The sequence below is a fragment of the Leopardus geoffroyi genome, chromosome C2 (assembly GCF_018350155.1).
Source record: "Leopardus geoffroyi isolate Oge1 chromosome C2, O.geoffroyi_Oge1_pat1.0, whole genome shotgun sequence".
Classification (NCBI taxonomy): Eukaryota; Metazoa; Chordata; class Mammalia; order Carnivora; family Felidae; genus Leopardus; species Leopardus geoffroyi.
Window position 1 is genome coordinate 46562374 of NC_059333.1, and position 27983 is coordinate 46590356.

General features: G+C 37.1%; 1 protein-coding gene and 2 long non-coding RNA genes across 3 annotated transcripts in view; 1 reads left to right on the forward strand and 2 right to left on the reverse strand.

Annotated features, from left to right (window-relative positions):
- Positions 1-1090: 1090 nt before the first annotated feature.
- Positions 1091-8615, reverse strand: LOC123610773. Its single transcript, XR_006718290.1, has 3 exons — positions 8496-8615; positions 8215-8384; positions 1091-2064 (listed from the first exon to the last, which is right to left on the reverse strand). It is a non-coding gene; the product is annotated as an uncharacterized LOC123610773 (long non-coding RNA).
- On the forward strand, positions 7160-27964 carry GPR15 (G protein-coupled receptor 15). The gene is made up of 3 exons (XM_045501745.1): positions 7160-9702; positions 19947-20061; positions 27414-27964. The coding sequence occupies exon 1, from the start codon at positions 8122-8124 to the stop codon at positions 9202-9204; it is 1083 nt and encodes a 360-aa protein (XP_045357701.1). The 5' UTR covers positions 7160-8121; the 3' UTR covers positions 9205-9702; positions 19947-20061; positions 27414-27964.
- Positions 20967-27983, reverse strand: part of LOC123610774 — a 31707-nt gene continuing 24690 nt past the window's right edge. The window contains exon 3 of the long non-coding RNA XR_006718291.1: positions 20967-21692. This is a non-coding gene — a long non-coding RNA (uncharacterized LOC123610774). The remainder of the gene's footprint in view (positions 21693-27983) is intronic.

The window sequence follows — 27983 nt, forward strand, 5'->3', positions numbered from 1 at the left end:
TCTCCCACAATCTCACTCCCATTGAAGCAGATAGTCCTTCTGGATTTAGTAAGTTTAGACTAAGAAAGATGTGACTTGACCGTATACATCTAGAATGTAATGTTTGGGTTTCATATAATCTATGTTAATGGCTACTTTCTCTTTATGGCAAGCGATACAAATTTTCTATTTATTATAGTAGAGTTTCATTTTAATGCTTTTTAAACGTTTATTTTATTTATTTTGAGAGAGAGAGAGCACAAGTGGGGGAGGACTAGAGAGAGGGAGAGAGAGAGAGAATCCCAAGCAGGCTCTGCACTGTCAGCACGGAGCTGGATGCAGGGGCTCCAACTCACTAATGTGAACTCATGACCTGGGCAGAAATCAACAGATGTCTAGCGGAATGAACCACCCAGACGCCCCAGTACAGTTTCACTTTAAAATAAATTCCAGTTAATTAAAGAAAAATATTAAGTTATGGTAATACTGAGGGTACCAGATATGTCAAAAACGTGAATTTTTTTTTTTTAATTTTTTTTTTCAACGTTTATTTATTTTTGGGACAGAGAGAGACACAGCATGAACGGGGGAGGGGCAGAGAGAGAGGGAGACACAGAATCGGAAACAGGCTCCAGGCTCTGAGCCATCAGCCCAGAGCCCGACGCGGGGCTCGAACTCACGGACCGCGAGATCGTGACCTGGCTGAAGTCGGACGCTTAACCGACTGCGCCACCCAGGCGCCCCTCAAAAACGTGAATTTAAAAAATTGTTAAGTAATGTGAAAAAGACTCGATTTGGGGGAACGTTGTCTTAAGCAGATAAGGTCATGGACAGCCTCTGAGAGTGCAGATGGCCATGTGTCACGGAAGTAACAGAATGACTCTTAAGTCTTCAAGTATTGCACAGAAGTTCATGGATAGAAAGCAGAGAAATCTTTGCAATAATGCATGTGGACCCAGGAACACGGCCCAAGACCAGTAAATGATGGATTTCTCAACACATACTTACAGAGACAGCTTACTCAAGGACCAGAAAAGCTCTCAAACCCTACCCCATCCCCAAATGCCTTGGAATTTAGCTCAAAGTTGATACTAAATTTCTACCGTCCTGATAGGTTGCAGGCACAGTATCTGTTTTTCTGTCTGTGGTTCTACTTCTTTCACCTGAGTTGGCAAACTGATATTCATATCTAGCACATAAATAAAATAAGGTACTAGCCAAATATAATATTAAAACATGACTGGATTTTCATGTAGAATGTCTGACTAAAGGAGAACTTTGTCAGAGGCACCATCTAGAGAAAGTGGTGGAGATGTACAGGCAAATTGTTAATATGCAATTTGACTCCTACCAGAAAGGAGGAGTCATGTACCAGAAAATATCCTTGTCCTTTGGCCTTCATCACAAGTCCCCTATCTTCAGAACTACCTCTCTGGTGAAGTCACATGGTAAATAAACCCAGGTAGAAGGGAAGTTTGAAAGAGGAAGACACTACCTCAATTCATAGTCAAGGAAGCTGATCCCAGGGTGAATAACTGACTAATCAAGCTTGGATAATAGGGTGCACTAACTAGTTTTGTGACCTTAGACAAGTTAGTTAACCTCTTAAGTCGCAGTTTTCTTTTCTCCAAAATATGAATGTTGATAAACTCCCTATCCCAAGTGACCATTGGCAAGATTAAATGAAAAAAAGAAATGCACGTAAAGTGCCCAGCACAGGGTCTGGGCATAGTAAACAATCATTAAATTATTAGTATTTGCAAATATTTGTTGAATATCTATAATGTATGGGTAGGGTCAATATAAACAGCAAATGCTCCCAATTCCCCTAGAAGCTGGAACTAAGCCATTTATAGAGGTAGGTGTCCTGCTTACTTCAGGAGGTTTATGAAACTCAGGGCTAACTGCAGATGACTAGGAAAGACTTGCCACGACCACATTTCAGGCATCCTTGCTGAGCTCGGCTCAGAGCATTCCCAGGCTGGGCTCATGGCATACATAAATCTTCGTGATTCAGGAGGTAGATGTTTCTGGGGAAGCCTGCAAAGGAAGAGGCTGCTTTCATTCATCAGGTCTGCAGAATGCCTAGAAAATACATCAGACACATTTACATTTCACTCAATTTAGGGGGCACCTGGATGTGTCTGCGTGTTTGAGGTTGTGACCATCCTACCCACTCCGCACAGGAGACTCGAACTGCCTGACCACACCAGTACCAACAAGCACATAACCATATTTCTCATTTATCTCCGCATCTTGGGTATTTTCTGTTTTGGGTGCTTGCTTATGGTGTGGGTAGGCAAAACAAGTCCTTAATAAATTAATGGAGTTAAATTTCTACTCCCATTCATTACTCTGCTCTTTGGGAAACAATAGCTAGCCTGACATATTTTCACAAATAAGGGATGATTTAGTGAAACCAAGTACCAATTAGGAAATTTAGATTTAAAACTAAAGTTGAACTAGAACTCTGGCTTGATTTGCTAATGATGATTCTAGTTTCAGGACAAAGGTGTTATGGTTACACTATATTTTAAACAAACCAATAGCTGCAAATCTAGATATGCAAATATTATAACTTGTTTGTATCATGTGCTTAGGTAAAAACTCCTTGTGCAAGAATTCCCTTCAATACCAAATTTCCTAATATACTTAAATTTCATTTTTAATCACATTTTTTTTTAAAAAACTAAAAATTACCTGAAGAAAGATACATCTACATTATGTTTTTCTCATATAATTTTGTCCTGCTTGTTTTCCTTATAAACTGTGGAAGGCAAAAAGAAGGAAAATAGATATATACACAAGCTGTGGTTTCCAATCAATAACCTTCCGCAGAAAAAAATGCATCAATCTTTGAATTTCCTTGTACCAATCCATTAGACAACGGCAAAATTAATCAAGGATGAGGCAAATAGAAAAGTGCATCTAAAATGGTTCTTTCCTTCTAGCAATTCCTGTAAAATGCTACACAGAGTAGCAAACTATAGTTATTTAGATGTCCATGCTTCTGAAGGACAGTGAATGGACCAAATGTAGGTGAGAAGTTTAAAATTAAATTGTCCTCGGGCGCCTGGGTGGTGCAGTCGGTTAAGCGTCCGACTTCAGCCAGGTCACGATCTCGCGGTCTGTGAGTTCGAGCCCCGCGTCGGGCTCTGGGCGGATGGCTCAGAGCCTGGAGCCTGTTTCTGATTCTGTCTCCCTCTCTCTCTGCCCCTCCCCCGCTTCATGCTCTGTCTCTCTCTGTCCCAAAAATAAATAAACGTTGAAAAAAAAAATTTAAAATTAAATTGTCCTCTATTTTAATATCATCAGTGTGAGTCTTTAGTAAATGACCCTTTTTGAGTCCCAGTGTCCTCATTCACAAAATGGTTATGCTGGATGATCAGTAATATCACTTGAAGCTCTAAAATTTTATGATTCATAAAATTCCATTCTGCTGGAAGAAGAATAATGTAACTCCAAAATATAGTTGTCGTAGATCCACAATGTTCAAGTTTCATTGGGAGATTCTCATCTCCTACACCTCCAAGCTGGGCAATGTACAAGATAGAGATACAGGAAATGCAGATGGACAAAGGAAAAGGAGGAAGGCTCTATGCATTCTGATTAGAAAAGATACAGCAACACAGACCATTGCTGTTTCAACAATAAACAGTAATCATGGAAAACGGAAGCTAAAAAGTTTGTGAAACCTCCCTATTCATTGGAAATAATTCAAAATTCAAGCATAATTCAGTCCGGATCTACAAACATTAATTGACCACCTATTGTATGCCAGACACTGTGCTGGGTACCAGGGACACTAATATAAGTAAACACAATTTTTGTTACGCACAACCTAAATCCAGATTAAATCAACTGTTATGAAGAAACCTAAAGTATATGTGCCTAAAATAATATCACTTTTGTTTATGTAAATATGGGGTACCAAGGGAAATAATCTAATAAGTGAAGGGGAGGAGGGCCCTGATAACAGCAAATACATGCCATTTAATTTGGCATGATATATTACATTACAGTACATTACACTAAACTCTCCAAGTAACGGTCCAAATAAAAAAGCCACTGAGACTTAGAATATGAACTGATCTCTTAAACTGGACTGTTTAAATGGCTATACACTTTATGATATTCAAGTAAGAAATGAACAAGAGAGTGTTTCTAACAAATGAATATGCAATCACTGTAATAAGTTTAATGAAAAACAAAAACTTTGCTTCATAATCTTTGCCACTTATTCAGGAACAAATCAGTAGGGTGTATGAATAGAGATTTCTTTCTCCTGTGCTACTGGCTATATAATCTGATTAATCCCTACCTAATAGAGGGGCCAGAGTGATTGATAGGGAAAAGGCAGAAGCAGAATATGCCAAAATGCCAGTTAGGGTGGCTGTACTCACAAAATCATCAGCCCACCTGTGAAGCAAGTCTGCAAGTCACAGCTAGGGCTGTATGACAGATAATACTGTATTCAGCTGAGCAGACATCTCAGGGGACAACACCCGACTGTCTCCCCATCTTCAACGTTTGATACAATTCTGAACATATCTCAGGAAATGAGGTGCAGAATAGGTAGGGCCCAGAAGTCTAAATTAATTCCAAAAATTTTGTGATATCAGACTAGAAGGTTGCTAAGAAGTTCGAGTTTAGAGGTGATTTTTAAGCTGAAAAAAAAAAAGTTAGCCAAAATCATAACAAAGCATAACATGTAAAGTTGGTGAAGGTATGTAAATTAAAACAGTGCTTCTAAACTTCAGTGTGTGTGAGAATCACCTTGGAGGCTTGTATAATAAGCGACCTTGTTAGGAATCACCTGGAGTCGTCTCCAGATGATTCTGATTCAGTAGATCTAGGACAGGGTTCAGAAAGCTAGGTCTAGGAGGCACTCAGGTAACTCTAAATGGGTAATGTGGCCTGGCATTCAGAGGTTTAAAACATGACTTTGAGAGTCCAAAGAAGACTTCAGCTAGGTAACTCCTTTATGTTAGAGATGATGAAGAGGAAATTGATGGCCTCTCCCTTCAAGTTGCTCATGATCAGCTCAGGAAGTCAGACACCAAAACAACTAATCATGTGAAATGAAGTAATGGGAATTTAATAAGCAGTATTGTAAAATATCTTAGAGAACACAAAGGTGGAAGTAATTATCCCTGCTAAGGATGGAAAGCATAATATCTAAAGTTGAATATAAACTGTATTTATGTACTTATAAAATAAAGGAGAGTTGAGCATTTTTTTTCTGGGAAAACAGTTCTTAAAAGGGGGCATGTGTGTGTGCTGTCATTCAGTTATTAATATTTACATCTTACTCTTTTTTTTTTTTTTGTCATCACTTTGTTCTTGCTGCCTTCCCACAGGCTTATGGTATCCAGTGTTGTTTCTGGGTTTTGGTCTATGTGTAGTTGGTTATTTATTGTTAGTATCCTCATGTTTATTTCAAAGAGCATTCAAAGTTCTAAACATGACTGTTGTGCTGTTTGTTTGGAACGATGACTTCCCCTACTTTATCTAGTCAGCTTTTATTGTGGATTCTGTCTTATAATAGCTTTGTACTCTTTGAGTTATTAAAAGCCCAGGACTATGCTGTTTGTTTCCTTTTTGCCTCAAAATACTTAATCTGTTTTCTGACTCAAGTCCCAGGATCGTTTTGATCCATGGTGGATATTCTCACATTGCAACATACTACCATGAACTACCATATTCCAAAGTGACTGTATATGATAAAGCAAGATATTTGGTCCACAGCTGCTCCAAAGTTCAGTGAGGCAGTCAGATTTATTTGAGATAGTTTACATCAACAAGCCAACAACTTGAATGCTGAAAGAAAATTTAAGACCTGCAGAATAAATGTAGGCCAGACATTTTTCTCTGGAATATGAGCATGAACTTTTTTTTTCATTTTATGATACTTTTATTGGAATTCTTGAGATACAAGAAAAATACAGATATATCTATGGATAGATATAGTGTTTAAATATTCTATGTTTACTCCACCGATCCTTGTCAAGTAAATACTGCCCTAGATCAAACTATTTGACAAAATGAACGATTACATTAAGTATTTAAGGCTTACTCGGTGGGAAAGATTTCTATTCCAGAAATGTCAAAGCATTAGTTTCTCTCATCTGCAGCCTACACTTAGGGAAATATGCCCCCCACGAACAACACAGAAATGCTAGGGACACAAAGAAAGGCAGAGCCCAGTTGTAAATCAACTTCTGAGTGACTTGCTGGGGGTGCCCCAGATCAGGGGAGCCCTCGTCTTTCCCTGACCTAGACCCACATGCCTGAGACTCAGGTCACATTAGAATACATCAGGAAACAGTGACAAGAAAGGGGTACAAAAGGCAAGATAGTTATTTTCAATATATTAATTATGGGTAAAATAAAAATTCAGTAGAAAGGACTTCAAATGTTAAACAATGGTGTTTTAATTCACAGGCATGCGTTTTTCTACGCAATAGCAGTATCAGCCTGAAACTGTAACTTTGGCTATGTAACCAGATGGAGGGAAAGAGAGAAGGAAAGAGCCTTAAGCCACTTTGACCAGTAAAGAACTGAAATAAATGGAGTCGATTTCAGGATTTGTACTCCACGACAGTTTTCCTAATATGAAAAGGAACAGATGACAGGAAGATATGATAGGACCCGTCTGTTGTTAGCCCGTTTCTCAAATGCTTTGAATGAACCCCAAATCTTTCTGTTAAAGTGCCTGCACTGGCAACTCCATTATAATGTCACTTATTAGAGGTCCGTCTCAGCTAGGTCAATAATCCCAAAAGTGAAGTTCACTGGTTTGTGGAGGTACTTAAAAATAAGTCACAGCTCAAAAGCTAAAAAATCACTGCTCCAGTAGTGAGGTATGAAAAAGACAAGATGGGGGGGGACCCAGAGTCTGATGAAGGGGAGTTACTTGGAGGTAGAGAGAAAATCTCCTAATCAAGGATGTTTTTTCTAACAAAAAGGAACTTTGCTGGTTGAATTACAAAGCAGATAAGAGTGTAGGGTGCCTGGATGGCTCACTATCCAGTCGACTGAGTGGCCCACTCTTGATTTCTGCTCATGGTTCATGGGTTGGAGCCCCATGTAGGGCTCTGCACTGACAGTGTGGAGCCTACTTGGGATTCTCTCTCTCGCCTTCTCTCTCTGCCCTTCCCCCGCTCATGCACTCTTTTTTTTTTCTCTCTCTCTCTCAAAATAAATAAATTTTAAAAAGAGTGTAAAAATAGCAGTTTGCCATTTTTAAACCTGTGTTTGTAAGCTACATAAGCCTGCAGTTGAACCACAATGAATACATACTTGTTGATTATACTAGATCACAAAACCAAGAGTTTTCCTGAATAATTCAAGTAAATTAACATTTCCAAAGGGCCTATCACGTGCAAGGTACTGTGCTAATGACAGTGGAAAATTTTTAAAACTAGTATTAACAGCACAAGACATGGTCCCAGTCTCTTGAGAATTTTTAAAAACATATTGAATGAAACAGGATTAATTTTGTAAACAGTGAAAGAAGCAAGTAAGGGGAAAGAATCTCATACCCTAATTAGAATCGTTATGTTTGCTGTAGATGTAGACTGGTATGATTCGGGAAATTTTCAATTCACTCTTTCTGCAGTGAAAGACTACTTTCCTCACTTTTACCAGGGATGTGAATAAAAGGACTATCTTTGTCATCACCACCTTAAAATTGTAAAAGAAAATAGTACCTTGTCTGTGAAACAGCAAACCAGATCAAAAGGATTTTCAGTGTCAGAAAAGCAAAGGATGTCTTTAAAGTAGGTAAGGAAAAAAAGTTTATTTGTTTTCTAATTTCTGGATTTAAATAAACAAACTGAATATCTTGAAGACAGAAGTCAAAAAAGCACCCCCGTCTCCAGGGCAAATGCAAATAAAGAAAACCACAACCACAACCACCAAACACCAACCAGGGTGGTGTTCTTTCTGAGGATTGGTAGAAACTGTGTTTTTTAATCTCTGTTTTTATGCTTGTCCCAAGATCTTTTAAGGGGTGGGGTGGTGGGGGTGGTGGGGAAGAGGTAGCCACTATATAAAAGAAGCTGCCCTGCGATTTTAAACCTTTATACAAAAACTTCCTAGGTAAGGAAACTTAATCGGATCTGGCAGCTGACCTTAGTGATGGACCCAGAAGCAACTGCTGTTTATTTGGATTATTTCTATGCTACAAGCCAAAATCCTGATATTGAGGAGACCCACTCCCGTGTTGCTTACACATCTGTCTTCCTTCCCATCTTCTACGCAGTTGTGTTCCTGACGGGAGTGTTGGGGAACCTAGTCCTCATGAGTGCACTGCATTTCAAACGGGGCAGCCGAAGACTGATCGACATCTTCATCATCAACCTGGCTGTGTCTGACTTCATTTTCCTTGTCACGTTGCCTCTCTGGGTGGATAAAGAAGCATCTTTAGGACTGTGGAGGACAGGCTCTTTCCTGTGCAAAGGCAGCTCCTACATGATCTCAGTCAACATGCACTGCAATGTCTTCTTGCTCACCTGCATGAGTGTTGACCGCTACCTGGCCATCATGCGCCCAGCCGTATCCAGGAAATTCAGGAGGAGAGACTGTGCATATGGAGTCTGTGCCAGTGTCTGGTTTATCTCCTGCCTTTTGGGTTTGCCTACTCTTCTGTCCAGGGAGCTCACCCTGATTGATGATAAGCCATACTGTGCAGAGAGGAGCGCTACTCCAATCAAACTGACTTGGGCCCTGGTGGCCTTAATTTTTACCTTCTTTGTCCCTTTGGTGAGCATTGTGACATGCTATTGTTGCATCACAAGGAAGCTGTATGCCCATTACCAACAGTCGGGAAAACATAACAAAAAGCTGAGGAAATCCATAAAGATCATCTTTATTGTTGTGGCAGCCTTTGTCTTCTCCTGGTTGCCCTTCAATACTTTCAAGCTCCTGGCCATTGTCTCTGGGTTGCAGCAGGAAGTCTACTTTTCCTCATCTTTTATCCAGCTAGGCGTGGAGGTGAGTGGGCCTTTGGCATTTGCCAACAGCTGTGTCAACCCTTTCATTTACTATATCTTTGACAGTTACATCCGCCGGGCTATCTTGCACTGCTTGTTCCCTTGCCTGAAGAACTATGACTTTGGGAGCAGCACTGAGACATCAGATAGTCACCTCCCCAAGGCTCTCTCCAACTTCATTCATGTGGAAGATTCGGCCAGAAGGAGGAAGAGGTCTGTGTCACTCTAAAAGTCACTGTGACATTTCAAGCTCTGTTAGTAGATTGGAGAGTTAACTTGTGTCAGCGATAAAGAAGGAAAAAAAGTATTGCTGTTGGTATTCATATTCGCATCACTTCACGAATACAAGGAAGAGTTTATTTTTAAAGAGATGAATGAAAAGTCCCTGTGTTCATGGCTATAATTAAACCATATGCTGTCTTTTTTGTTTTGTTTTGTTTTCCTTTTTTTGTTTTTTTTTTTTTGTTTTGTTTTGTTTTGTTTTGTTTTGTTTAGCTGAATGGCTTTCTTTTAACTCTGGTCAATCTAGTTTACCCGGCAAAATACGACTCCTGTAGACCTTGAACTCTGACATAAAGGCTGGCTTGGATCAATTCCTTTCTTCATGATTGTTTATGTACATTCAGGCCTTTTCCTCTCTCAAGAACAATGGTACCTTGACCCACACCGCCCTTCATAATGGGCTTCAATTGGACTACATCTAAAGGATTCTGCCCACTTTCATCTGGTGAGAAATGTGTTAACAATACAGGTAGCAAAAAATATACGTGTGCCCTTTAGTTCATTATTACTGAGTAACAAAGCGAGAGTCTGGCCTTAATCTTTAAAACTTTGTATGGCGATTCTTTACTGCCTTCCAATGTTATCTTTCACCCTAAGCCATTCACAATAACTTTGGACTGTCAAAAAATTCATGGGGATAAAATCATTCTGTATTGTGTTTATGATTTAGGACTTCCTTTATCACCTGGTCTTCTAGAGTATTTTAACAAGAGAGCTCAGGGCAAAGTTTGACCTTTATTTTCCTTATAAGATATATTGGTAAAAATATATCTCATTATAATGGCATAGTAACTACTTTTCAAGAGGGTTTTACTATGCTCTTTTGTTTTCATTGACTTCATACATTAGGATATGACTTTGTTTTAATTACATGTTTTTAATTACTAGTTATTGAGTTATCAAATGAAATGTAACTACTAATATAATTGGAGGTCCTCAAATGCTTAGCTACATCACCATGTGTATTATCATTTTACATTTTAATTAAAATGTTAGTGCTACACATTTTCTATAGCATCATTTGCTTGGTGTATATCATTTCAAGACTTGATTCAGTAATATAGGAAGACAGTATGCTCTGTATTTAGCTGAAGTGAAAAATACAAAATGAAGATATTACTGATATTTTATATACATTTTTCCAAACCCAGAGACTTTGCTGAATTCTTTCACCCAATAAAAATTTATTAAGTCTACTTGCACGTATATTCCTTTTAAAGACTTTGAAGTGAAAAACATGTAATTAGCAGCAACCACAAAAGGCTTTTGCTACAAAAAACATACTATTGTAAATATCTTTTGATTCAAGAGAAAGTGGGTTATGTGTTGACCCTCAGTGTTGACGCAAATTAATTACTATTTTACTTCTAAATATTAGGTTTGAAAATCAGAGAAAGCTTAGAATCTTTTCAGAGACTAGGTAATTCAAGCTCATCCCCTGTATCTTTCACATTAAAAGAAATCTCAAATATTGGGCATACCATAATCTATTTAGAAGTTGAAAATACAGTGTTTTGTTTTATAAATTGGTTTATTTATTAATTTCTATTAACCTGTATTAAATAAAAATATAATTTTCTTAAGTATTCTTCTATGTTGTGTTAATTTCTACCAACACAGTTATTATTAATATTGATATTATAAAAGCTTTTAATACTTTATTATAGATATAGAAAAAAAGGACTGTAAATGATAAGAAATAAGGTTTCTTGGAAAACTTTAAACTGAATTGAAAACAGTTAAATAGATCTCCTAAAGTTAAATAAAAACAAAATATAAAAGGTAGAAGCCACTCACGTTATAAAAACAAATCAGCAAAAACACTATTACTAATCAGGGAAATAAATGTCTTTGAGAAATGCTACTTTTAAAAAATAGCTCAATAAATCAGGTAAAGTATTTGTTAGGAAATGAGAAAAAAATGGGTTATTAGATTCAGCTTCATTCTTAATGTTGGGACATTGAGTAAATCATTGTAATCTTTCATACCTAAAGTAGTTGGTAATATCTATGTCTATAGAATTGTCAAGAATATTATAAGTCTAATAAATACAAAAGTGTTTTTAAATATTGGGTAAAAGTTATTATATAAAGCTATTGGTTCCTATTATTAATTGCTGAGTGTTACTTTAAAATTTCCAAACTACAGGGGCGCCGGCGTGGCTCAGTCGGTTGAGCATCTGACTTAGGCTCAGGTCATGATCTCACAGCCTGTGAGTTGGAGCCCCACATCGGGCTCTGTGCTGACAGCTCGGAGCCTGGAGCCCGCTTCAGATTCTGTGTCTCCCTCTCTCTCTGCCCCTCCCCTGCTCGTGCTCTGTCTCTCTCTGTCTCTCAAAAATAAATAAAAATGCTAAAAAATTTTTAAAATGAGAGTAAAGAAAGAAAGAAAGAAAGAAAATTTCCAAACTACAGTATCAAGTGACAATCACTCTCATTTAACAAATATTAAGAATATGCCTTACAAAAATCTTAGCATATTGCATATATTATACTCATAATGTTCCAATGATGGAAGGAAAAGCAGATATAAATTTATAGATAGAATAACTCTGATAGTAAAAAGTTCAAAACTTGATTAAGTTGGTATTTTACGATGTCATATATGGAGTCCTCTGGTATGAAATGTAATTTACATTATAATAGCATTAAAAGGTTTATTATAAATTGTATCAATAGGTCTCATTTTGCAGATTTTTAAACCAGGATATTTCCACATTTTAAGACAAATTCATTTATATACTTATATACATATAGATACATGTAGAAACATAGCTTATCAAGATTTTTGTTATCTCAAACTATTCTGAGAGCTGCTTTGTGGTCATTTCATGTCATTAGTAAAACAAATCAACACACGTTTCCATGAATTTCTAGAAAATTAATCTGACATCCTAACAACCACATCTGGCCAGTTACATCTAAAGTTAGAAAAACAAAATAAAACTTAGCAAGAATAAGTATATGTGGAAATCACTACAGATTAACCTCATTTGTTGTCATTTTTTAAAGTGATCCAAAGCCACTGCCAGGTCTTTAAGGACAAGTATAAAAGGATAGTCATCTCCCAAACATTTCTCAAACAATTTTTCTTGAACTCACCACAAAAAAAGTTCTCCAAGAAAGTCTGTATAAGATGTCGTTGAATAACTTGTAATTAATTTTAAAATCCATGTATTCAAGGTTCACATATCACAAACACACATTTACTCCATTCAGGCCATACCAAAAGAGTAACACTAAGCTGATAGTTCTGGAAGGCCCACCATTTGTCGCCTCTAACAAGCCAAAATCACCTCTGAGTGAGAGTAACGCTAGTGAGAATAATGGTCTTAAAGGAAACCAATGTGCGTGACTGAGGGTGGAATATTACTAGGGGTCACGAGTTAATTTTTAAATAGATGCAGAAATGCACAGTATGATGGTGAGCTGAGTGAAAGAACTCTTCTCCTATGATTCATCTTGGCTCCTCCAATCATTCTCTATTCCTCCTGGCAATCTCAAAAGTGAGAAATGACTCATTAGGTGTGTGTGCCACAGTGAACAGGAGGTCTCAGTTTTCCTGCAGAGCTCATTCACAAAAGACAAGCAATATTAGAAGAATTATGAATTTACTGTAGCAGAGCCACTGGTGTAGCCAGCTAGCAAGATGATGGCCTCCAGCACCGTGAGAGAAAGAAGTGTCATCTGGAGAAAAAGCGGGAGGATTATTCCAACCATCAGAGTATTTGTAAATGGTTATTGGATTTTGCCTTCCACAGAGATTGGGATAGGATGGTTTGTCTGTTGCAAATGCTGGTTTTTATTTTAAGTTCTTTTCTTTGAGTCAACATTCTGTTTTTATCAAGTCTATGAGTAAACAATCATGACTAGACTTTACATATAAGCGGACAGGGAAAATCAACAGTAACAGTGACCTGTGACTTACTCTTGGCACTTCTGGTTGTCTTTGTCATCTCCTTTGTAGAGTTACATTTCCTAAATGGGAATTGCATCCTAAGACTGCGTCCTGCAACGTTAAAAAAAAAAAACACCAAACAAACCTACTTTAAATATTCAATGTGCCAAACTGTTAATGAAGCGAAGGTTCTTATGGCAACTTAAGTCACAGTAAAATGTAAACTTACATGAAATTCCCATTCACTAATCTAAAAGTGGGGGGAACTATTCTGTTAGTTGACAGACATTATTAAAGTAAAAAGTTCTCGGTTTAACTATATAAGTAACAAATTTCTAAGACCCAAAGGTACTTTAAAATTACAGTTGTCTTGGGGCGCCTGGGTGGCGCAGTCGGTTATGCGTCCGACTTCAGCCAGGTCACGATCTCGTGGTCCGTGAGTTCGAGCCCCGCGTCGGGCTCTGGGCTGATGGCTCAGAGCCTGGAGCCTGTTTCCGATTCTGTGTCTCCCTCTCTCTCTGCCCCTCCCCCGTTCATGCTCTGTCTCTCTCTGTCCCAAAAATAAATAAACGTTGAAAAAAAAAATAAAAAAAAAATTACAGTTGTCTCTTTTAGGGGCTCCTGGGTGGCTCAGTCAGTTAAGCATCTGACTGAGGCTCAGGTCATGATCTCACAGTTCTTGAGTTTGAGCCCTGCATCGGGCTCTGTGCTGACAGCTCAGAGCCTGGAGCCTGCTTCAGATGTAGTGTCTCCCTCTCTTTCTGGCTCTCTCCCACTCTCTCTCTCTCCCTCTCTCTCAAAAATAAATAAGCGTTAAAAAAAATCTTTTAAATTACGGTGGGCCTTTTTAAAGTTGACCACATGTGATTAAGTTGAATTGTTGTTAATTTAGGCAAGTGGCCTGTTTAAAGAATTTATGATACAATGTTCATAATACTTTATAATGTTCTACAGATCTAGTATAGGTTATCATTATCTATCTGACATCACTCAGTGACTTTCTTATTTGCTAATTAAGAAGATTTAATAATTAGCTAGTTTCCTATCATTGCCATACTACAAAGAGTTAGGCTTCATCTACAAGTACTCTGTGATGTCAACACCGATGGGAAAAAACATTTTTATTTGCTATCTCCTATCATTTCTAATTAGAAAGATTTCATTTCCATATTACAATTAGTTCAAAATGAAATATAAATGGTTCTCCCTGCTAGAAATTCTTTATGACCTGTACTTTATAAATGTACTCTTCCATTTGCTCTTAATTACATACAAGCAGGAGATATAAATATTCTTGTGATGTTTTTAGATGAAATAAAATATTATGCATCAAAAAATACATGCAACGAAAAGACTATTTTTAATTTGTAAAAAATTTTCTCAGGCAGAGTCTTCAACAAACAACTTTGCTCTTTTTATTTATAGAGTATAGAAAGTATTTAAGAACTTTGTATTGCAAAATTGTCACAAATCTCTAAACCTGCAAATTCTAGAAGAACATATGATTACTTCATGTAAGCTTAATACAGTGTAGCCTGTGCAGATCTACTGTATGAGGTGTAGAAAATGAAGCAGAATTGAAAGGTCAATCTGGGTGTTGGGCCTTTCCCGATGGGTTATTTGTTCATCACATCAGGGGACAGTGGCTTAAATTGATGCCTTTTATGCCACAGACTTGTGGAGTTCCTTGAAAATAGTCAATAACTAAAAAATCAAACTGTTAATGCAAAGTGTCTATTGTACACAATGCACTATGATAGCCCAAAATTTGTTAGCATAAGTGACGGATTTCAAAATAGGCAAATAAAAGTCACTTACAAAATTTCTCTCACTTTCTCATACATACACCCAGACACACACACACACACACACACACACACACACACACACACACAAATACACAAACATGTTATGTACAAATGCAGCTGATGAGTATCTGTTGAATCTTGTTGCTAATACTCAGTCTAAAGTACTTGAAAGAGTGCAAGAAAGAAAATAAAAATAAAGCAAAGAAAACATATAGTAAAATGGCATATATAAATATGTAAATATATCAACAATTACAATAAAAATATAAGTGCATCACATTCCCTATTAAAAAGTTGAACAAGTAGCCTGTTTCCACAATAATTTACTATATACATATATATATAAATGTGTGTGTGTGTGTGTGTGTGTGTATATATATATATATATATATATATATATATATAGCACTATTAGACTCTTGTAGGATGTAAAGAAGTAGAACTTGTTTCTTCATGGAATTTATAATCCCCATTGTTACTTGTTTTTTGAACAAAAGAATGAAGTACTAATGCTCAAGAAGAGCTTGTTAGATAATGATAATAATTATAAGTCAAATCGCTTTCTTTTTTTTTTTTAATTTTTTAACATTTATTTATTTTTTGAGAGACAGAGTGTGAGCAGTAGAGGGGCAGACAGAGAGGGAGACACAGAATCCAAAGCAGGCTCCAGGCTCTGAGCTGTCAGCACAGAGCTGGATGCGGGGCTCTAACTCACGAACTGTGAGATCATGACCTGAGTCAAAGTTGGACGCTTAAACAACTGAGCCATGCAGGTGCTCCATAAGTCAAATCACTTTCTTTGATCTTTTCTAATGTTTAGGGAAAGGCCCATAAATAGTCCATATCCAAGTCATTGGATAAATGCTATTTCAGGTAAGTGCTATTTTGACACGATTGTTTCCTAAATGTTGTCACATTTCCTTAAAGAAGTGTTCACACTGACATCCCCAAATAAAAATTCTTTTGTTGTTTTTAAAAGGGTCTCAAGTGTAAATGATGATTTTAAACAGGAGAACGCACATAGAGCAGTATTAAATTTAAATTTATTTTCAAATGACGAACTAAAATAAGATATGCAAAGAAGATAACTCTATACAAATCTTGCCCGAAGACAGTGATTTATTGAGATGCCCTCTCACTTACCCTCACTTTAGACCAAAAGCAAAACTGACAACTCAGGAGGAGAAGTGGTAAATGAGAAATGAAACTTGGCCTGTGGTTTTATGTTTAAAGCAAAAAAAAAAAAAAAAAAAAAAAAAGAAAGAAAAAAAAGAAAAAGAAAAAGAACAAAAACAGATTCAGACCAGTTAAAGGTAGATGGAAATGGCCACTCTATTTCTAATTAAAAAGTAAATGCAGAAGTGTATAACTTATGCAGCGTTTAGGATTATAAATAACAGTAATTTCAACTCTATAATTCAAATATAGAAAAGATACTACCAATAAATTTATGAAAACATTTAGCCTAATAATCAAAGATGGCCAAATTAAAATAACAAAATACAAATTTTACCTATTATATTGGCAAAGATTTAAACATTAAATACTGAGGTTGACCAGGATTGGAGGGGTGGGGTGTGGGTAGAAATTCTTGGACAGTCTACTGAGTGGAAGTTGATTAAGCTAGAGAAAATTTAGAAACATTTACAAAAAGCAATTCCACTTCTAGGATTTTAATGTAATTATGTATATACCTATGGCCATGTGCAAACATATATGTACATGCATTTTTATTGCAACACTGTTTGCAAAAGTAGAAAAGTGAAAATAATCTAAATGTCACTGATAGAGAATTGACTGAATAAATTAAGGTTCCTACACATCCTTACAATGTAGGACTACACAGCCTTTATGAGTACCGTACCATGTACTGACATGAAAAAAATCTTCATAATAAATTAAATAAAATTAAGTTAAAAGAAAAGCAGGCTACAAAATAGTACAATTTTCTACAGAATATTCTACAAATATTCTATTCTATTCTATTTGTAGAATATTCTATTCTACAAATATTCTACAGAATAATTGCATGTTTATGACTATTTCATTTATATAAGAATACAGGACTACCAGAACCCTATACAGCAAAATGTTAACTTTGTTCCTCACTAGGTAGGTGATTTTTAATATTTTATTTGATTTTTATTTTTGTGATTTTTATTTTTGTTATAACTTGTATTTTCCAAAAAGAATATGCATTAATATCGCATTAAGGAAAAAAAAAAGTAAAGCTAGTTCCATTTTTTTAAAAATGAAGTACAGGGGCGCCTAGGTGGCGCAGTCGGTTAAGCGTCCGACTTCAGCCAGGTCACGATCTCGCGGTCCGTGAGTTCGAGCCCCGCGTCAGGCTATGGGCTGATGGCTCAGAGCCTGGAGCCTGTTTCCGATTCTGTGTCTCCCTCTCTCTCTGCCCCTCCCCCGTTCATGCTTTGTCTCTCTCTGTCCCAAAAATAAATAAACGTTGAAAAAAAAAAAATTTTAAAAATGAAGTACACAGGTAAAAATAGTAGCTAAAAGTAAATTTGTTGTAAAATATCAATTCTGCAATCACAGGTCCTCTGGTTCTTCTGATTTCTGAGTGAGTATAACCCCTACATTGACCTTGAAACCTTCCCGAATATCTGCTGATTCTCTTTCGTAAGGCCTTTCTGTTACCTGTACGTGTGCTTGTTTCCTTAAGAGCAACAATTTCAGAGCTATCAGACATCTATAGTTTTTTGGGTTTTTTTTTGGTTTTTTTTTTTTTTTATAAATTTTTTTTTTTTTTAACGTTTATTTATTTTTGGGACAGAGAGAGACAGAGCATGAACGGGGGAGGGGCAGAGAGAGAGGGAGACACAGAATCGGAAACAGGCTCCAGGCTCTGAGCCATCAGCCCAGAGCCCGACGCGGGGCTCGAACTCACGGACCGCGAGATCGTGACCTGGCTGAAGTCGGACGCTTAACCGACTGCGCCACCCAGGCGCCCCCATCTATAGTTTTTTTAATGTTTGTTTATTTTTAAGAGAGAGAGAGCAGAAGCAGGGGAGGAGCAGAGAGAGAGGGAGACACAGAACCCAAAGCAGGCTCCAGGCTCTAGCTGTCAGCACAGAGCCCAACACGGGGTTCAAACTCATGAACAGCTAGATCATGACCTGAGCTGAAGTTGGATGCTTAACCAACTAAACCACCCAAGCACCCCATACACGTTTACAATTTTTAAATGGTGATGAGAGATTGGCTGTTTTAGCATTCATTCCCCATTTCCCAGTGCCTTCCCTCAGCACAGCAGCTCCTGCAACCTGCCTATGGAATCATTGGTGGTCTTTCCCCAGGCTTGGGAGCTTGGGAGAGAGCTCCCCCAGGGGGAGGGGGAGAGCCATGTCTTCATTTTTGTATGTCTATATCCTATTCCAAATCAGGCATTCATGATTGTTGAACTAAACAGAACATCCTAGAAACATGCCATCTCTGGCTTAAATTAAATTTAAGGATTTTTACAAATGTTAAATACTCCCATTTTTAATTTTTACTTTACTTCTTATATGTTGTAATTATGAGGGGCTAGAAGACTATACCAGTTACACTTCATTTAGGAACATGAATCCTTCCATTCTCCTTGAATTTTGTAGGTCATTCTAGTGGTATTATGATTAGCAAAATGAGTGGTATAGTAACTTGCACTTGATTCCTAGTCATTTCTTTCTCTCTGTGACATTTATGTCCTATTTAAATGGAAGACTTTTCTTAGTGCAAATCTGATATGATTTGTAACAAAAATTAGTGATTCGCAGTTATACTCATGTGATAGTTGAACATTCCTCCTGTGATTGCAAGGATATTGTCAACCATTTCACAAACTCCAAGCCTATATTCCAGATGTGACAGATGTGACTCCGTACTTTTGAGAGGACATGAAAGCAGCATTAAGGGTCACATAATTGGAAGATAATCTCCATAAAAACTAAGGAAAATGCAACAGCAACTAATAATCTATTTCTGGCACTACCTGGAAAAAGCAGAGCTAATTCAAATACCATGACATAAAACATTTAAATCATTAGCTTGTGATATTCATTGTAATATAGCTATTACTGCAGGGAGCATGGTATAGCATTGTGGCTAAAGAACACAGATCCAAATTTGCTATTTATTGTCTGTGAAAGGTGAGCAAGTTTCTCAGTATTCCTGAGTCTATTTCTCTCTACAAAATGGGGACAGTTATACTTGCCTTAGATCACGGCGGTTCTAAGAAATTAAAGTGAGAATGTAAGGAATTTGGCACAGTATCTGGTACATATTAAGAGCTTGTTAAGTCACTGCTGAGAACTCCATTTTATAGATAAAGGAAATAGGATTCAAAGAAATCAGACTTCACATAATTCTTAGTGAAGTGTACCAAAAATGCAACCTTGATTTCAATGAAATCTACGCTTACCTATGTGATTCCAAAACTCATGCGTTTTCCACTTCATATTTTTTTCCTCTGAGTCCCAGATTTTTCAATAGATTCTGTTAACATCACAAACTTGGTTTGGTTTATTTTTTTCCGTCTCCAAATCCTTTGCAAATTCAAACATGTTTCTTATTTTTTTCTAATGCAAATACCTCAAATCACCAAAATGTCTGCCTATTTGTGGCTAAATAGTGAAGATATTGCTCAAGGGAAGAGGAAGTCCATTTTATTGAAAATACAATCTCAAAAGAATCATATTTTCTTGTAGCATGTTTCCCTCTTCATCCCGTTTTATTAGAAATGACATTTCCCATCCTGCTTAGTGGTCACTAAACATCTTATATAGGCAATCAAATGTATGTTGCATGTAAGAAATGGACAGCTGTCTCCTTTTACTCCCTCTCACATTCAATCCCACATTAAAGGACAGTAACATCTATGACAGTTACCCTCACAGGAAAACTGTTTTTTTTTTTTTTTTTACAGAGCACATACATACGAGGGAAGAATTATAGTTTCATTTTCTTTATTTTTCCATTTTGTTCTAGTCACAGATCTCTTGTAATATTCCTATGGCAAGAAGAAAAGATAGATCCAGTGCCAAAGCTCCCACTATAGACTGTGTGCCTATGGGCTCTGCCACCCAAACTGGTATGAGACACTGTAAGTACCACCGTCTTTCCTATTCGGTGCTGTTTGTTAGGCCAAGAAGCTGCACTCACTGGTCTACGTGCACAGAGAGCAATTTGAATACACACTATTCCTGCATTCCAGGAAACTTGTTTACACTGTTCAGAAAGCACATTTGTATAAATGACTTCCTAATTTTCATAAGGATTTCCAAAAGGAGTTTTAAAAAAAACATAGTGGTTTCTCAAATTAGTAACATTATAAACTGCCCCAAACATTTGAAACTTGATTTACATTTACTTGAATTAAGAAATAATATTTCCATGCAGCATTTTTCGGAGGGGCAGTTAAGAATGTTCTGAAGTAAAATGATAATAAGGTTAATAACTGAACGACCGCAATCAAGAAGAAAAGGAAACATAGTTTTTAAGAATAAGAAAGCATAGTGTTCCAACATTAAACCTGCTATTTATTTTCTAAATATATATTTTTGGAGCATAATTACCTCAGCTTGCTTTATTTAGGAAGGATATTAAAATGTTAACAATAGTTGTTGTAGATAGTAGAACCAAGGACAGATTCATTTTTAATTTTAAATATTTTTATGAATGTTATCCATTTTTTATAATGAATATGTATTTCTTAAAGTTTAAGGGATGCTGAAAGAAATGTCATATGTGGCATAAAGCATATATTAATATTTCAGCACAATTTTACCTCTTCCTCTAAAGTCAAAATAGGATTTTTTTAAATGTCATGCTCAGTTTTAAGTTTAATATCCATAACTTTGAGATGATTTAACTTTAGACAAAGCCTCAATAAATTAAAATTCGACCAAATCATATTTGTTCTCATATCGAATGCAGCAAGTCATTATTTGGTTCAAAGCTTCTAATTTACTTTTACTAAATTGGCTTGTCCGTTAAGTCAAAGGTCAGGCCAGGTTGTGTGTATAGATGCAGTTCTTTATCTTATTTTAAAATATTTCAACTTTTCAATCAAGTGCAAATTAGAATTGGTTGGATAATAGTTGACTGTGAGTTATACCATTTATTCCAAATGCTCTATTGAAAAGTATTTGCAAATAACATATTTCTTGAAAAGTGCAAATGCCTCCAAATGAAAGATTTCTAAAATAAAAGGAATGATTTTTTAATTTGAGCAATCATATGAGGAGGAATGTTGGTTTTTAACGTCTTTCTCTGTCATGTGGATTTATCTACAAACTTTTCTAGCGTTGAGGCTGTGTAAACATTGTTTGCTAAGTTCTCAAGGAAGCCGAACCACCAGCCTGACATCAATTTTCCATTGTAACAGTAAGAGTTCTGTTACCAAGAACAATGCACAGGGCAGATAAATTGCAACAGGTATCTATGGTTCTCCTTGCAATGATTTTTAAAAATGGAGCTTAAGAATGAGACCCATGTTTATGGAGTATTCATTTAGTACCAAGGAGCTGTTAAATGGTTCACATATGTTATCACACTTAATTTAATCCATAAACCAACCTGTGAAAAAAAACTTACCCAGTCCTCCTTCCTTTTCTCTCTTTTTCCACAGTGGTCAGATCTTCCTTTCAGTCTGAAGCTTTCTCCCCAGCTTCTCTAGCTTCTTCTCTCAATAAATCTTTCCTACTCCTGTCTTGAGGTCTGTTTCTCTGCAAACTTGAACACATAAAGAGAAAAAAAAATTTTTTCTGACAGAATATAAATTTTCTAGAGTTAAAGAACCCTTTGGAAAATGCTTTCTCTCAGACATGTCAAAGATGGAGCATGCTATGCTTTGGAGTAACAAGTGTTTTGTGCGTTTTCATACTGCTGAAGTCATATATTTAGCCGAGAATTCTAAAAATGTGCCTCTGAGAAGTATCTTGATTAGCTGTCTTAAGAAAAGCCCTTGATGGGGGTGCCTGGATGGCTCAGTCGGTTAAGCGTCTGATTTCAGCTCAAGTCATGATCTCACAGTCTATGATTTCACAGTTCATGATTTCAAGCCCTGCCTTGGGTTCTGTCCTGACAGCTCAGAACCTGGAGCACGCTTTGGATTCTGTGTAACCCCCTCTCTGCCCCTCCCCTACTTGTTCTCTCTCTCTCCCCCCCCCAAAAAAAAAACCAAATAAACATTTACTAAAAAAAACATTTAAGGTGTCGATGACACCTTAGGTAATAATTCTCACCACTATTGTGATGGTTACTATTGTAGCCATTATTAGATTTTATCTATTTGCACCTTTCCACTATTTCCAACCTTTCACCCACATCCCTAGAAAACTAAAATGAGGAATGCCTTCAAATAATGGAGTAAAAAAACATGGTGCGAGGTGATGGAAAACATAAAGGCTTTAGAATTAGCAAACTTTGTTTTGGAAACCACAACAACAAACCACTGGTGAAGTCTGTGTGAACTGCACAAGTTATTGACATTCTCTGCCTCAATTTTCTCACCTGTGAAATGAAGGTAACACTATGTTCTTTGGGGTTATTGAGCATTAAATAAATGAGCAAACTTATGAAGGTCATGAGAGTAATGTTTGTTTTGTCTTTAAATTCTTTATTAATCCTGTATGCACAGATACAAATACATATATATTGTAAAAACAAATTTTAACTTAAAATAATTTAATTGTGGAGACTTAAGATTTATGAAGATGTTTTTGCAGTATATATATATATATATATACATATGTGTGTTTGTGTGTGTGTGTGTGTGTGTGTGTATATATATATATATATATATATATATACCATTAAATATTAGGCAGACTGTATACATATCCAAACATGCAGACCCCCAAAAACAGGGTCCTCACTCATGGTTAATAAATTTACTGTGGCCTCTGGGCAGCGAATTTTATAAATTATGTTTGAAAACTATTTTATTCAAAGCATTATGATACATTTATTATTTAGTTCTAGCTATTGCCATAACAGAAAATACCTTTAAAGGGATAAGATGATCAGTCTTAATCCCTGTGACTATGTATTTTCTTAGCAGTCTCTGTAGGATTTTCATCTGGTTTAATTAACGCAGACGTGTGTATACCTATAAATCTATCAGAAATTACGTATAAAGAAGGAGGGAACGACCTAAGGCTCCACCAAACCAGGATAGCTTTTTGCTCTGAAGATAAAAGAAAATATTGGCTGTTGTCATAAAGTTCTCTCTTTGAAAGTCAAAACCTTTCTCAGCTTTGACATTTTTGATGTCTTAATTTCAGGGGGAAAAAATCTACAAAGATAGGTCTGCAAATATTTTAAATGATCCTCAGTCTAAAAATTCAAAATATCACAAATATTTTAGGCATGTCTCTATGCAGAAAAAAACAGGAAACATATACAATACTCTTCCCTCTTGCCTGCAGTTCTGGTGACTATAAACAACACTGCCCTCTGGAATAATTAACTCTGTATGGGGGCAAGGGATTGGGGGAGGGGGGACGTAGAAGGGATGAGGAAGAGGATATGAAATGGGAAAAAGGATCATCATTGTTGCTGATTTTCCATTTATTTTAGGAAAATATTCCTTCCTTGTGGTTTTTTGTATCTGAGATGACTGGCCAGTTGAGGACCTAAGAGGTTGGGAAGGCTTCTCGGGACGGTTAGAGCAGGCAGGTGAAGCCCTGGAGAAAAACTCACGTTCTCAAACTGCACATCAGCTCTGCCCTTGACGGCACTGACCCATGGGAGAGGGAATGGCCCGTGGCTGCTCCTCCCTCTCGATCCCTCCCCTTGGGTGACCCTAATGAACCATCTTTAGGTGAATGCACAGCTTCCATCTCAACTCTGATTTTTCTTTAGCCATCTGTTTTTGTACCTCTCTGCCGTTGAGGCCAAAGCAACATTAATGGTTTTTAACATGTTAAATGGTAGTTTTCCCCCTTGTTTTACCAAAAAACACAGAAAATGAGAAACAAGAACCCTCTCAGGGTCTTTAGAAATAGCACATTTGAAAATTTCAACATAAAGATCTAGTTAAATTCAGACTTAAATTCAGTTAACTTTAATGTGCCAAGTTTTAGATGACAATTTGGTTCTCTGCATTTTAAAATGCATAACTGTTTACAATATTCTATTTAATGCAGACATGTCACAATGTGCATGATAGATAAAATTAAAGGCTTATTTATATATATTTTTACAGAATATAACACAAACATTGCTGTCAAAGGAGTTGTAAAATCATCTAATTTGACTCACTCATTTTTCAAACAAGGAAATTAAGTGAAGAATCTTATTCAGAAACAAAACTTTTTTTTGGTATTTTTTTAAAGTCATTGAGCTAGTACACATGGACATAATTATAAACATTATTAAATTAAGATAACGATATATTTTTATTTCAGCTAATAAAGTGCTACTGCCCTGCGTCCTCTGAGTGTCTACCTATCAAAACCTTCTGACATCTTCCTCAAAAGCTCCTGGACCCTTCAACATTAAACAACTAAAAGGTTAACCCTTTACAAGCAAGAGGCCTTTGGAAGCCAGGCACCCCCCCTGGCGAGAGTGTCTTTTCAGACTGGCTGGTGCCCAAGAGGGTGCAGGCTGTTAACAGTTTTGAGTATTGTCCCTGCATGCAGCCAATGACAGCAACTTAAATTCCCAGCTGTACTGGACATTTGTTGTTTGACCTAGCATGCATTCTCACACTCCGCTTCCACCCCCAGGCGATCATCTATCTCTTCTTCCTCACACAGCTCATGTGTTGTGGTAAAGGTTGAACCCACTCTGAGCTCCATGGAAAAGACTCGATAAACTTCAGGTCCTTGGTACCTTCCATCCTCTGGCCACAGGTATCACAGGGCGAGCATGTGACCAGCCAACCAGGCTATTTGGAATGCTAGGACAACACTGCTCTCTCCCCTCCCAGGCCCTGTTGAAATTTGCAACAACCTTATTAGGAGCAAGAGACCCAGTCTTGGAATGAAATTAACATTGTTGACACTAAAGAGATACAACAGAAAAACTAAGCAGCACAAAGCAAATCAAAATAAACTGAGTCCTTCCTGGCATGGCTGAACTACTAGATCAACCAATGCTGAAGTCCTCCCGAATTTGGACTTCCCAGTCACCTGAACCTAAGTATTTCTTTTGTTGTTTAAGCTCATCTGAGTTGGGTTTTCTTTTACCTGAAAGTTTATGGGACCTCATATATTAATACACTGGTCCACTAGCAAAGTTTAGCCAAAGGTCTCCAGTATAGCCCTTTAGTTAGTTATACCACAAAGTTATGAAACAAAGCAGAATTTCTCAAAGTGTGTTCTGAAGAATGGCTAAAATAAAAAATACAAGAAACAAGTGTTGGCAAGGATGTGGAGAAAAAGGAACCCTCTCACACCGTTGATGGAAATGCAAATCGGGGCAACCACCGTGGAAAACTGTATGGAGGTTTCTCAAAAAAAAAAAAAATAGAACTACTCTATGATCCAGCAAGTACACTACTCGTATTTCCCCAAAGAATACAAAAACATTAATTCAAAGGGATACATGCACCCCTATGTTTATAGCAGCATTATTTGCAATAGCAAACTATGGAAGCAGCCCAAGTGTTCATCAACAAATGAAGGGATAAAGAAGGTGTGATATATTATATATATATATATATATATATATATATATACACACACATATATATATGTATATATATATATACATATATATATGTGTGTGTATATATATATATATATATATATATATATATATTACTCAATCATAGAAACAATGAAATCTTGCCATTTGCGATGACATGTATGGAGCTAGAGAGTATCATGCTGAGTAAAATAAGTCAGTTGGAGAAAGACAAATACCATATGATCTTACTTATATGTGGAATTTAAGAAACAAAACAAACAAGCAAAGAAAAAAAAGAGAGGGAGAGAACGAGACAAACCAAGAAACAGAGTCTTAACTGTAGAGAATGAATTGATGATTACTAGAGGGGAGGTAGGTGAGCAGATTGATTCCCTGCCCACGCTGGAGGACCTTGACAGGTCTGTTGACTTTTCTACTTTTCTTTGGGAAGACCTTTAAATCTCTTTAAAAAGCATTAATTCAGAAAACAGAACAACTTCTGTTCTTTCCTTCCCTTCACCATTCACCTACTCACCAGCTGCCAGGGTAAAGGTGGGGTGGGGGTAAATTTTCCAGATTTTGTAGATAAAAATACAGGATCCCTACTTAATTTAAATTTCAGATGAATAACGAATAATTTTTAATATAAGTATGTCCCAAATATTGCAGAGGATATACTTATAATAAAAAATTGTTGGGGCGCCTGGGTGGCTCAGTCGGTTAAGCGTCTGACTTCGGCTCAGGTCATGATCTCATGGTCCGTGAGTTCGAGCCCCGCGTCGGGCTCTGTGCTGACAGCTCAGAGCCTGGAGCCTGCTTCGGATTCTGTGTCTTCCTCTCTCTCTGACCCTCCCCCGTTCATGCTCTGTCTCTCTCTGTCTCAAAAATAAGTAAACATTAAAAAAAATGAAAAAAAAATCGTTCATCATTCATCTGAAATTCAAAATTAACTGAGAATCTTGTATTTTATCTGGCAGCCCTAGGTAAGCACAGGGAAAAGAGGTTCCTCTTTTATAGTCCCTACTTTCCTGAGTGCCTTCACATTCCTTGGACAGGGCAAATGGTGAAGATGATTCTTCTGTGCCAACTTGGGAAGTTCTTTGGTCCTAGGGGACCTCTCTAGCATCAACTCTCAAGATCTGAAGGATATTCCTCATTCCCTCAGGATGCCCACCCCATGTAGCCCTTAATCTGCCAGCTGTGGGGCCCCACAGCAGTTACAACCCTCTGCATTGTCTCATGGGAAGCAATGAGACATCTTTGCCCCCATGCAGCAGCAAGCTCCTAGATTGGCCACCAAAGCGCTAATGAGCCAACTTTTGCATCTACGTTTCGAGGAGGGCATCGACCTCAGTCTGCAGTGTCCCTGAAATACGGGAGCACATATCTCCTAAAGTTGTCACAGTGAAGCCACTGGGTTTGGTGTTGGAGGCAGCAACTTTCCCCAGGGGAAAAGGTGGGGGCCCCATCGCACAGCTGCTAGTCTTTCCTCAGAAAATCTCAAAAAAACCTCCTCCTCTGAAAGGATCCAAAAATTGTGGAATAGGTTCCCAGATATTTTGCTTGTAGAGTCTGTGCAGGGTGACTTAGCAACTCGCTTGAGAATTCAGCATTTACTTTATCTTGATGCCTAGTTGAAATTTCAATTTTACATTCTGTTATATAGGTTTCTTTTCTGGGAGAATTCTCACAACTTTTAATATAGCATACATTATGAGTCTACAAGAAGGGGTGGGAATTTGCAGTGGTTCCCAAATGTTTTTAATTACATAAACTTTTTTTCTTTTTCTTTTTTTCTTTTTTTTTTTTTTTTTTCAGGAGATTTGAATAAAATTGCTGTTTTGTGGCACAGACTTGGGAATGGATTGTCCTAGAACATATATATTTTGGTGATCAAGAGCAAGATTAAGAGGTCTGAGTCCATATTTGAATTCCAGCTCTTCCACTTACTTACCTTTAGGCCCTGTGCCCCAGTTTCTTTATTTAATTATAGAGAATGATATCTACTTTACTGAGTTGCTGTGGAAGGGAAATTAGTCAAAACATGGCGAAGCCCCTGGAACAGTGCCTGGCACAGAACATGTGCTTAATAAACCTCAGCTGCTATTTGTAGCAACCACATCAGTAGCAGTAAAAGCAGCAGTCCTGGGGCTCCTTAGGTGATCGTTATAAAATGGCAGAGTTTTAAATGCATTGGGACACTGTGTCATTGTGCAAATCCCCGGGTTTCTAATTTTACAGATATGTAAAGCAAATGTTTCCATACATTTGAATATGGCTAAGTGAATCAAAGTGCCCGGGAGAGTCCTTCAAATAATACTACAAAGTTTGTATCCTCTTGTGTTTAGAAATGCAAAACTTTTTTGAAATGTCGAGCATCATTTTCAC